This window comes from Cupressus sempervirens, chromosome 10 (genome assembly GCF_028749045.1).
Source record: "Cupressus sempervirens isolate cs-2001-9-10 chromosome 10, ASM2874904v1, whole genome shotgun sequence".
Lineage (NCBI taxonomy): Eukaryota > Viridiplantae > Streptophyta > Pinopsida > Cupressales > Cupressaceae > Cupressus > Cupressus sempervirens.
In genome coordinates, this window is record NC_143127.1 from 293721726 (window position 1) to 293734905 (window position 13180).

The following is a 13180-nucleotide window of genomic DNA, read 5'->3' on the forward strand; positions in this document are numbered from 1 at the left end:
GTGGAAATAAAACCGCTTAGGATATTCGAGGTGCATAAGCTACACTTGCAAAATCAAGATATCACTGAACACAAGGTTTAGTGGAACTAGTGTGCTGAAGAAAATTCCACTTGGGAAGATTATGATGAAATTTTCTAGAGATTTCCAAATTTTTTCCAAAAACTTGAACTATGGACTGAAATAAATAAAATCGTGAACTCAATTTGAACTATATGATAATTTCATACTGTTATAAATCTTGTATTGTGAATATTCTTTTAAACGTTTTATTGTAAGTTCATTGAGGACTATGAAACACAAGGGGGAGGGTATGTTACATCCCTATTTTTGCTTAAGTATAAAATATTCTCCATGGCTATTTAACTTCATGCAAAGTGGAGTGGTTGGTTAAGTAAGTTAATCGATATGGTTTAATGTGAAATGGAAGTATTGGTTATTCGTTGTATTTTCATGTGAATTTGGAATATTGGTTTTGCTATGATGTTATATGAAATGAAATGGTTTAGCGAAATGATTATTTAATTTTTATTAAAACATTTGGAAATATGTTATTAATAGGGGTGAATTTCTTGTTGCAAAAACACGACGAAGGGGAGAAGCATTGCTAAAGAGGGAAAGGGCATGAGGGCACCACCTACCTTTGAGCTAAGAGGTATAGGTCCTAAACCACCTTGGTCAAGTGAAAAATGGACTAGGCAAGAAAGGGTATACCAAGTGATCACCATGAGCTAATTGGGTCAATGTACTTAATAAGATGATAAAATAATCAACTAGAACAAATTGTTACCTTTATATATTGGGATGATCTCAGAGCTTCCCATTATATCAGACATGTCTTCATATAAAGATACCATGGTACCTACTTGTACATGTATATACATATATATGAACATATGCATAAATTCAAATACGACATACTTGAATGTAACACTTACTCAAAATATGACGTAAACACAAGGTACGCATATTTAAAATATTAAGTATATATGTGTATGTGTCCATGCATATACGAGTATATGTAGCTACAAGATGGTGTCTTTATATTCACATATTGTGAACAAATTATTAATTCCACCTTTTGGCAATGTTTAGTATTATTGTTTTTGCATAATTAACCCTTTAAATTTTCCATTGGCCTATATTGATATTGTTTGAATTAGCCAATTGTTTTATCGACCTCTTTTAATTTTATGGCTCTTGAACGCAACTCTTATTTTTTCCCATCACATTACCTCTATATTGCTCGTAACTCCTATATCGAGCATGCATTTGAAAGGGAAAGCTTTCTCTATATTTGCGATTGCCTTCATAGCAATGAGCACTCTCCCATTTTACTGCAATTGCTTTGCCACTTACGATCTGCTTTCTAGGTGTCATTTATTTATACTTGAGATTGCATTCATATTAGCCATTGTTCTTACTTGCAATTAGCACTTTTAGGTACTTTGTTGCATATTCGAGTCTGCATTCATGATAGCCATTGTTCTACTCTACGAATTGCAATTCTAGTGTCATTGAAGCATATCTGAGTTTGCAATCATATTAGCTATTGTTTCTCATCTACTATTTGTACTCATAGTGCCATGGATTTCCCTACAATTCGCATCCATATTAAGGCTGATTCCATACCTACAATTTGCCTTTTGGTGGATTTTTCAACCAGCGATCACTAGAGGCTTGATAATCTATAGCCAAGAAGCCATGCGAGGCATTCCAAGTTTCACCAACAGTCGAGGATGATAAAATCTCTACTTTACAAAGCCAGGTTGTGCATTCTTTTGTACTTTTCTTTCTCTTTTGTTATATAAAGGCTCCGAAATTCTAGCCTGAAATCTGAAGGAAACACTGCTAATTAAAACAGAGCCAGACAAACTAGGATCCAAATTTGGATGTTATGATTGCATAGATGATTGTTTAATCGATCTGCTTTTTCAACTGTTGATAATTTTTTTAAAAAAATATAACATAAAAGAGGAACATTTTAGTTCTGTGCAATTCTTATACTGAGGCATAATCCATATGCCTCTAAGGTAAGAAAAGGCACCATCAGAGATTTTTTAATAATAATGAAATGCTAATGAATCTTCTATTATAATCTGTTATAAGCCCAGGTTTGGCAGAGAAATCATATCTGTAGTAAACAGAGTTTGATCAAGAATCATGGACAGCTACACTGAGATTCATCAAGGATGACTAGTAAGGTTGAGATGAAGGGTGTGAGCTAGTAATCAACGATTATGTGAATTAACCTTCAAGTCAAAGATGAGTAATCAGTACTAAACAAACCAGTAATTGAATATAAGCAACTACAGATTGAGTCAGCTCATGGTGATCAAAAGGGTATAATTCTTGTTGTCAAGTCAAGCGGTGGGTGATTAGGCACATAGTGTCCATGTAAATCCCTGGCCAAGGTAATTCTAGTGGCTCATGATGTTACTATGATCACTAGAGGTCAGGATAGCTTACAGTCAGAAGGACAGGTTGATGAAAGGTATTCACAACATAGGGGACTGTGAGTTGACACTCTAACACCAAGATGCTTAGGGGGTAGGACAAGTGGTGTACCATGCCTAATGTCTCGCAGGGAGGGCCTTTCTTAGTTGAACTTGAGATTGTTTGGGGATACTTAGGGTTTGCGGTTGGGAGGTTAATCCTTTGACAATGCTTCTCCTCTCCACCAGGAGCCAGAACTTGTACAAGGCAGAGTTATGTTCTTCATTCAAGTTATCATCTTTTATCAGGTTTCTTAATTTTATGTACTTGCAAGTTCAATTGATGATACACCAGATAGTTGATAATGTTATAATCATTCGAGCAGTTAATTAATTATTTCCATCCAATTATCTAGGATTCAGTTAATCTCTTTCATTTGAATATGCAAAGTAGTTGCTATACCTGTCTATCATGGGATTATGGAAAATAACTTATTTTTCATTTATATTTAATTGTTAAATTTTGGTTGGGAAAAATTAGCTTGTTACACACAACAGGTCCCTCAAGCGAAGGCGGCAATTTAGAGTTATCAGGATATTCTCAGGTCAGTAAAAGAAAACATTCAGCATGCTCAGAATCAACAGCAAAGGTATGCAAAAGAGGTATAGAGGTGTGAGAACATTTCAGATTGGGGACTTTGTTTTCTTTTGTCTAAAACCATATAAGGCAATCCACGTTAAAGAAGAGTTGCATAGAAAAACTAAAGCCATGTTTCTATGCGCCCTACAAGATAGTAAGAAGAGTTGCTGGAAGACAGTAAGAGTCATAGTGTTTTCCATGTTTCTTGCCTTAAGAAGACATTGGGCCAGCATGTATTTGAATCTCAAGAGCTGCTCCCACTTGACAAAGAAGGAAATCTGGTATTAGTTCCTGTGTGCATTGCTGATTGGAGAAAGTTGAGAAACAAAGTGGTCCAGGAATATCTGATAAAATGGATGGACTTACCGATTGAGGATGCGACATGGAAAGGTGAAGGGATTTTGTAGCATCCTAATTTGCGATTGCTAGAGGACCAGTGATCCTGGGAAGGGAGGACTGTAATGCCCCCTTTCGCTTAATAAAGTAATAAATAGTTAAGATTGTTAGCCGATTTATTTTTCACCCCATAGGCTAGTTAGTAAGTTAAAGAGTGAAAATTTTAATAATTTAGTCTTTGGGAAAAACGTTATGGTTATGGATTTAATTGTTAATTGTCATCACTAAGGAAAGGGCTCCTTATCATTCCTAGTCAATATAATGGGAGTGCTTTGATCAAATAAGATACAATTAATATTTTTCCCTAAGTTGCCTAAGTCAAAGTTATTTAATTGGTGGCTGAACATGTGGGTGAAATAAATATTATAAGCCTATGTTAAATGTTACATGCTTTATGGGTGGCAAAGACGAAATATGAAGAAGGCATAATCGTGGAGCTCGGGATTATTCATGATTTGGTATTTTTCTGATTTTTGGATATCTGAAATCACCACACCTGTGAGAATTTCCAGGATGGAACCCCTAGCATTCCTTGGCATTCTTTAGTATGAACAAACCCCAGGCCAATACAGAACCTACTGGCAGAAGATGGATGCAGCCATTAGTTACAGCATCTCTGTGAAGGGTTAAAGCAGTGTGCAGGACAGGTTTAAACAGCTGCTCCAACCACAATTCTATATCAGGCAATTCATGTAAATTTCAGACATAGCTATTAGAGAAGAAATTCCAACATGAAACATCACCGGAATGAACAGATTATATCATGATTATCAACAGTGATTTGTCAATAACTTGATATGTGGCACAATAACTTTTAATATCCCTCTTGAATATTTGCAGCAATAATGATCAGTTTGTGTTAGACTTTGAGATTTCTGATTGCAATTAAACATCTAGTCTCAGTGGAAACTCTATTATTTAAATTTAACTGCAAATTTATGTCCGTGCATGCAATATAATTCTTATGACCTGAAATAAACCACATGAAAATAGTTGACAAAATACAGGCTTAAAAATGAAACTGAGCAAGGGATATTTGATAAAAATGTTTTGTACAGGAGAAAGTATCCAAAAAGGCTCTAAAAGAGCATTATGCTCCTTATACCTATCTAAATAAGAAACTACTTCTGTTAACACCTGCATGGTCCCCTAAACCTACTCATTAGCCTATGGAAATCTCATGTATAGGTTAACGGTCTTTCCATGCCAGACTGGCTTAGGAAGGGGACATTTCACCAATTCTGTTAAAAAAAAGAAGAAAATTTAGAAACATTAATAGAAGTTTATATGATTCTGCTAACTGGTCAACTAGGAAGCTCTCAATGCCATTTCTTTCTGCCAATGTCACTGCTGAACATACCTCACAAAACGCAGAAAATAGATTAGTTAGTTGCCATCATTAGCATAAGAAATGGCAACTATAAATCATAATATCTAACTGCTGCATACAAAATGAATCATTATATGCATTGATTCGACATGTGCTGATTTAGAAGATAATCCAACTAATCTTATCTACTATCTAATACTGAGTGTGCAAGTGTACTGTCCATATTAATTAAATATTTAGACATCAATTCACATAAATATTAATAAGTTTTCTGGGGTACTACACTATAACCAAGTAACAAATGACCTAACTTAACGTTGTTTGTGCTTCCTTGAGTGCTTCAGATGAGTGCCTCTTTTTGTGGTTCAGATTACAGTGTGGTGTAGAGAACTGATTCTGGACTTCATTCTAGGTGGTAATCAGTGGGTCTAACACTTAATTGATAAAATGGTCAGCACATATTCTTAGGACATTTCCTTATTTACTGTATGTTGGAAACCTTTGTTCCAGATGATGGTTTTGCTATGGAAACTTACTTTTTCTCACTCAATTGCGGTCTAGTTTTAAATTTACAACTGGAAGTTCCTTTTCTTTTAAAGACATTGTGAATTTCTCAAAACCTTCTGTTGGCATATTTTTGAGATTCACTCAAATTGTTGGGGAGGCCACATTGGTTTTCTTTGCCAAAGAATATTCTCCTGGTTGAGGTTTAATTAAAAGTTATTGCCATAGGGCTTGATTTATTGTACAAGATCTCAACTTCAAGCTTACTTTTGTGCATGTTAGTCATGTACCTTGGTAAATTGCTTTTCTCTTCTGTGCTAACACAATATATGCTTGGTTGCACAAGGAATGTAGTTTTTTTTTTGGAGTAATTTGTGTGTTCTATTTATATGTAACATGATAATTCCTTTGTTCAGTCTATGATTAGTTTGTTTGTCTTCTTACGTACATTTGCAGAATGAAGAATGTGATTGACAATTTGAAAGGGAATCACAACTTTCCTAGGCTATATATTGGTTAGTTCTCAATTCATAAGCACATAATTTGTAATTGGTAATTTTCTGCCCTCTTGTGTCATTGATATTCCTATAAGCAGCAATCACACTTCCATTTTCTTTTCAGGTGTAGGAGCCCCCCCTGGACGTATGGATCCCAAGGCTTATGTGCTTCAGCAGTTCAGTCCAATGGAGCGTGAGAAGGTTAATGCGATTAACATGCATTCTATATTGAACATATTGTAATTTCTGTACTAAAATGCAATTAGGCTGAGAATATTTTTTGCATCGGAGGCTTGTAGAAAGAATGAAGACGATTAAACATGGGAAAGAAATGTAAATGAAAAAACTCAAAATTTGATTTCAAATAGACTGTAATAAGTAAAAAATTTTAAATTAGAAGTTGAATAATGATTTGTTTACTATAATAAAGATTGGGCATAATTTTAATATTTATGTAACAATCTCATATTTATTAGTAGTCTGCAGTTACATGCATTTGCTGATCATCTAACCTGGCATGAGCTTTGAGTGTCTGAGCAGATGAATGTTTGTTTGCAAGAAGGAGTTGAGGCAGTGAAGCTTCTTATATCTAAAGGTTTTTCTGAACATATAGACAGCTTCAACATAAAGCAAAAGTACAAGTATCATAAAGTTTGATGTTTTCAGCTGCAACAAAGGCTTGGGAAACATTTTGTGCAACATTTGATATATGGTATGATGCTCTAAGCCCTGCACCTATATGTTGTTATCTTTGATAAAATTCACACTACTAAGAGATATGGCCGGAGGAAGAGAAAATGTTAATGAATAGATGAGAGTTTTTATTAACTTATCCTTGTGTATTTTTCCTTTTCTGCATATAATGTTCTGTTTGATGGCAATGTGTAGAGTAGTATTGTCCATCCTCTTAATATTCAGAAGAATTTCAATTTTAAATTGACAGATACAACTCTGAGGTCCATTGAAACATCAAATGTTAGTTTTGCCACATGGTTGTCTTTGTGGTGATAAGTCCCATTCGATCTTCTCTTTGAAGACTTGCTTCAGTTGTAAAGTACAGTATTTTTTGCTTCTCAGGTTTACACTATTCTACCTAAGTGGATGCAAGAGAGAATGACATAGCAAGTAACTACTTTCTGAAGATGTAGTCCACTTAACCGTTTGGTCAATATCCATATCATTTGGTTGTAAGCATGCCAATACATGTTAAAGAAAAAGTGGACAGAACATGAAAGAAGCATTATGGAACAGTTGAAACAGACGTATGGCCACAAACCATGATGAGCAGTTATATTAGAACTGAGGTTCTGAACAAGATACATTCTGCTTTATTTTCTACAATAAATAGCTGTTTGATATGTCAATATTCTATTGGAAATAATATATTTGAATATATGCAAGAAAATAAGCATGAAGAGTTTATGTAAAATGGAATCCATATCTATGTACTGAGATTTTCATGATGCTTATTGTAGTAATGTATGAATTAGAGACCCGTCAATCAGTTTCTGGCAAAGAGTACCACCATAGCATCTTCAGAATGGTGGCACTGTAGGATATGGAATATAATATGTGAATGAATACAGCAGTTAATTTATAATTTCTTTTCTCCAAATGTGGCCATAAAACAGGTGCAGTCATCTTCACTTTTGATGGTGAGTTTTTGGTTATATTTCCTTTTCTAGAGTAACCACATTTGGCAAGTATCTATAACGTGCATGTAATATTATATTACATTCAAGAAAATAAGTTATCTAATGAAGTTCTCAGAATCACATAATCAATTCCAGGGTGCTTTCATAGAGTCTTTTCTTATGACTGGACAATCAGGTGCTGTGACAAAAACTCTTTCATGTAGCATTGCTGTTTACAGTGGCAAATGATATCTGATCAAATACATGGGTTCTTATATATAGTTTTAAAAATGACATCCAGAAATAGAGTAATGTAACTGAGATATGTTTTACAAGTTTATGTATTTCTTCTTTTGCTCTGTCAAGTTGGTTCCTTTGTTCCAGCATTAAGTTCGTTCCTGCATGTTTTTGGAATCTAATATTTTTTGGTGATGCATGAAACTAAGAATGAATCTTTCTAAGTGCAGTGCCTGATAAACCAGTTTTTATTATTTTGTTTAGGGTTATGTTCACCATTTCATTAGCTGACATGTTATTTAGTTAAAATTTACATCCCACTTGAGGTCAAGTAGAGATCAATGTAATTGTTTATGTTGGCAAGACACATATTTTTATACAACACTTCCACAGATGTATTCTAGGCATGTATTTAAGTTGACATGAGCTTGTGTGCACACACAAGGGTTTATTACTCGAACATTGATTCTTTGGTTATCGAAGGTTGTTTTTATTCTTTTGATACAATCTTTACCGATTGTTGCATATGTTTAATGCAATAATTGTTACTAAATCTGGACAATTTATACAATTATAAGGATAACACATTCTGAATGCTTTTGTTCTTGTGGTTTTTGTGAACTGTATCTCCAGATCCTTTGTTTTTGCATTTCCAAAATAATAGACTATAGCTGAAGATACTACCTATAATGTGTGTTGTATGTGAAGTTTCTTTCATAAACTATTATAGTTAGTTGTAGTACACATGGCATTCTTCGTTACTTGTAGAGTCTCAAGAGGAAGATACTAACCTATAATCTGTGTTATATGTGAAGTTTCTTCTATAATGTATTATAGTTAGTTGTAGTACACAACATTCTTCCAGCATTTTCATACGTGCCTCTCATCCCTTGGTAATATAACCACCTTGGATTCTTGAAGTTGATATCATCACAACAAATCACCTTTATTTTGATCGTATAATGTTCATAAACTACTGTAAATAAATGTCCTTTGGTTTAATCTAGGAAAGTGAATGCAAAGTGGATAAGATGTATTTTGTTTTGGTTCGAAGATGAATAATTTTTATATAGTTTTAGAACCTATATTATCTTAGTATAAAAAGTAAGATAATTAAGATTCTATATAATGTCTTATATTTGTTCACAACTTGTCCTTTGCTTGGATTGAGTTTGTGCCTCTAGATCTGTTCTATGATGCATAGGTCCAATTTTAATAGGTGTACATATTTTCTTTGCAATTTGTCAAATTTGCTATTTTTTTTCCTACCATGAAGATTACTAGTGTTAATAACAAATTTTAAAGGATTAGGTTGGCCTCCTTTTTTGATCTTAGATGCTTCCAAACTGGTCAGTTAGCCACAAACTATTCTCTCTTTTGTTGGTGTTGGTGCGTGGTGGAAGAAAGCTAATGGTGATCACTTAGTTGTCCAGAATTTGGATTCTTCTTTTGATGACTCTTGTTGATGATGACTCCTCCCACAATGATGTGAGCCTTTTGTAACTAATGTGAACTCATGTTTAGTATATCCTACTGCATCTCTGTTGCTCTTGTTTTGTTTGAGCCTATGAGGGACGTTGTTTCCACTTGTCAACATTTTTGCTCCATGTGCCGACAAACTGTTTGAGGAAACTTGCCCTTATGCATCCCCCTTTAATAGTGTTATTGTCTAGATTGTTGTTTGTTAGTGACATAAAATTTGCTCTTCCACCTCTTCCCAAACTCTTCAAAAAGTTGAGTGAAATTCTACCCACCCTTGAGGTGGGTTACTAGCATAGTTACACTGCTCTGGGGGACTCAGAGATGGGGAGACAGGGGACAAGTTTCCAGGACAGGGGGACAAAGGGGCGTCCATTTGGGGATGGTGGGGGGATGACGAGAAGGGATGAGAGGGGGGAATGTGGGGTATATAGTATATACTATACATATGATACTTAAAATGTTAATTATGAAAATATGTATAACAATATAAGACATAAATATGAAGTATAAGTTCATCAAGTTTGCTATTGCTAGTTTTGTTTTACATTGCATTGAACATTGAACAATGAACTACAAAAAAGATCTAAGTTCTAACTTCTAACTTCTATCAAATAACTTAAATAATCAAAGATTGAAGATTCAAATTCAAAACTTAAAAGTCATAGATATCTATTATGATATACCATATTAATTATGAATTTAGCAAAAGTATGAGTATCATTATCTCATCAATCATTCAATGGCATCATACACTTAATTATATCAAATAGAAACAACCATGATATGATCACAATGTTCAATGTTCAATGTTCAATGTTTCAAACTTCAAATATCCAAGTCTCAAATACAAACTACAAACTTAGAAAACTATGAAAACTCTTCTTGTTGCTATTGCAAAAATTAGAAAACTATAAAATGAATAGAAATGAGAAAACATAGAGATTTAACGGGATTTCAACATCTAGTCCAACAAAGCCATGACTTGATGGCTTCTAAGGCTTTCCAAATGTTTTTCACCACAAAAGTGCCCTGGATTTGAACATGTTTAGGGGTAATAAGAAGGGTTTGAAAACCAATCCCCTTCCAAGTAGCTCCTTTGATAGAATAGCTTGAAGAAATGCAATGCCTGAAAAGAATCTTCCAAGCCTCATTGCTAAAGAGGGCACAAATGATCCACTTGGCGCATAAGGCCATGCACTATTTCTGAGTGGAGTTAACGGCCTAAGCCCCTAGACTCTTTTGGCAAACAACAATAATCCCAAGCAACTCTATGGAAGCCATGATGTGTAGCATCCGTGGCCCAGAGAAAGTCTTGTAGGAGATGCTCAAGCTTCAAGTAAGAGGCGGTGCCAAACAAGAGGAATAGTGACAACCAACAATTTGGAACAAATTTGGAATTTACCAACCATGGAAAGAGGCTTGGTGATCTAATACTCTAGGTTTTTTTTCAATTCTAGCAAGCACAACATTCCAGAGCTTGATGAGAGAAGCCTGGAAAGCAAAAGGAATGCTCAGAATGTGGAAAACCTCATAGTGTTGAATCCATTTCCAGTTATACTGTGAAAGCCAAACATAACCTGGAAAACCTCGTAGTGTTGAATCCATTTCCAGTCATATTGCGAAAGCTAGACATAACCTGAAATAAAGGACTGTTGATAACAAAGAGCTTTGTGCTACTGAATAGCTGAATCGAAAGCAAGGCAAAAGGTGTCTTTGCATTGCAAAGCATTAGCAATGTTTTCCTCATCCTTAATGAGCGTGAGGAAGGAATCATCTACAAAGTGGCCATTGACCAACTGAGTGGAAGACTCAAATAGAGAAATTCCATGAACTTGACCATAAGAGATGGTGTTGCAAGCAACCAAATCTCTCAACAACAAGCAATAAAGAGCGGGGGCCATAGGGTAGCCTTGATGAACATTGATGGTGATGCAAGCAAAAGCATCCCCAAAGAGCATTTGATCTGATTGCAAAAACAAGCAGCCCAAACCCAAGCGCTTGAAGCATCTCAAGAATGAAAGGCCACTCTATGCGATCATAGGCTTTGCCGAAGTCAATTTTGAGAAATAGGGCTTGTTTCTTGGATTGACAAGCTCATTCCATGCCTTCCCATGTTGCAATAATATTATCCAGGATGTACCTGGATTTGATGAAGCCAGTCTACTTAGGTTGCACAATCAAGGGCAGAATATGACGGGCTTTAAGAGCTAGGGCTTTGGCAATAATCTTGTAGGAGATGGTCAACAATGTGATGAGTCTCCAATTACAAATATCCTCAGGATCTCCAACCTTAGGTATGGATTTTATGTTCCCTTTACTGATTATACTACCTAGAGATTTAGATTGAAAAGCTTCTAGATAGACTTTATGCAAATCAGGGCCTATGACATCTCATAATGTTTTATAAAATTCACAGGGAAAACCATCACACCTAGGAGCCTTGTCATCTACCATGGAAAAGATAGCTCCTTTGAGGTCATTGATACTAAACATTTTATCACAAAAGGCATGGTGCGTAGGCGCAAGCCAGTTGGGAGTGACAAAAATGCAAGTTCGTAAGGCTTGTTCTCTGGCAACAAAATTTCCTTGCATAGGGAAAACCTTCTCATAGTGGTGCACAAAAGTGTGGAGAATATGAGAAAGCTCATATAGAGTGTCTTGACCTTTCTTGATTCTTTTAATCTCCATAGTGGTATGGCAAGCTCAAAGAGCTTTAAAAAATTCCTTGGAAGCTCGATCCCCAACCTCCAACCACTGGAGACAGGCCTTGATCTGAGCTCCACGAGAAGCATAATTGTCTGCAACTTGCTTCTGATGGTGAAGGTTGGCTAACCAAAGTTGCAGGTCCATATCAAATGGATTCATGTCCAAGGCCTCAAAGATAGTACAAAGCTCTTTGGTAGTGGTGTCATACGATCTTCAGTGGTACATTGCTAGTTGTCTATTGTAACTACAGAGAAACCTCGTTGTATGAGTGATGACATCATCCACATTGAATCCACCCAAAATGGGTGTGCATCGAGGCTCAATATTTCAACATGCAAAATATGACCTATAGTGGGGGCATATCCAAGAACAAACATTTAAAAAGAAGAAGGTATTTTAGGACATTGCTGAGCTGTTTGTCAAACAATAGAAAAGTAGATGGGATAGTGGTTTGACAAGGTCACATTAGAAAGAGGAATGACAGGTAATTCCTGATCTTTAGAAAAAGACAAGAAAGATTAAGTAGAAAGCATATCACGATCAAGCCTTTTAAAAATCCTATTAGAGTCGGCTCGAAATTGGACTAAGTATATGCCAAATCCCACTAGGACAATAACAATTAACATTGGGATGAAAAAGGCCCTATTTATTGCACATGTAGTATCAAGTTTCTCTTTTCCCAGTTGTCCATCTAAAAGATAGAAACCCATCTTTATCAAAAGCTGTCTCAACCATACTAAAATCCCTACACATAATCTAGGTGGCCGATGGCAGGTGATCCACCATCCAATGCCACATGTGAGATTGTTCAACATCATTGGGGGCATAAACACTAACTATGCCAAAATAACGATTTTGAAAAGACAACAAAATCCACACTATTCTTTGCATGGGGTGAGATTCATGTGAAATAAAAGAAGAAATGAAACAAGGGAAAATAAAAGTAACAACACCACCTCGACTAGCTTCATGTTGAGAAGAAAACATGGCACTATCTGGCCAAATAACTTGACAAGTTGAGTTGAGAGGAAACCTTGAAATTTTAACCTCCTGGAGACAAAGAATATCTAGGTGACCAAATCGTTGTCTAGTATCATGAACAAAATATTTTTTGGGTTGGTATGTAAGACCTTGAACATTCCATGAAAGAAAATTCATTCTAAAAACTCTTGCATGTCCTCTGAGTCCCCAATAGAGGAGAGATTGTTATGCAATAAAGTAGTAGCGGGGTTGAGAGTAAAAGAAAAATCTTTGCTTCTCCCCACAATTGGTATTCTTTACCTAGCCATCTAAGCTACAAGAGCATCGAAGAGACGGGGTCG

General features: G+C 35.5%; 1 protein-coding gene across 2 annotated transcripts in view; it reads left to right on the forward strand.

Moving 5' to 3' along the window:
* LOC149533801 (peptidyl-tRNA hydrolase, mitochondrial-like) overlaps nucleotides 1-7414 on the forward strand; it is a 108844-nt gene extending 101430 nt beyond the window's left edge. Inside the window, exons 7-10 of one of the 2 annotated variants that reach the window (XM_089803385.1) lie at nucleotides 5759-5817; nucleotides 5924-6000; nucleotides 6340-6511; nucleotides 6743-7414. In XM_089803385.1, coding sequence (XP_089659511.1) covers nucleotides 5759-5817; nucleotides 5924-6000; nucleotides 6340-6456 — 253 coding nt within the window. In that variant the 3' untranslated portion in view covers nucleotides 6457-6511; nucleotides 6743-7414. The remainder of the gene's footprint in view (nucleotides 1-5758; nucleotides 5818-5923; nucleotides 6001-6339; nucleotides 6512-6742) is intronic. The other variant, XM_089803384.1, reaches the window with a different exon arrangement.
* The last annotated feature ends 5766 nt before the right edge of the window (nucleotides 7415-13180 follow it).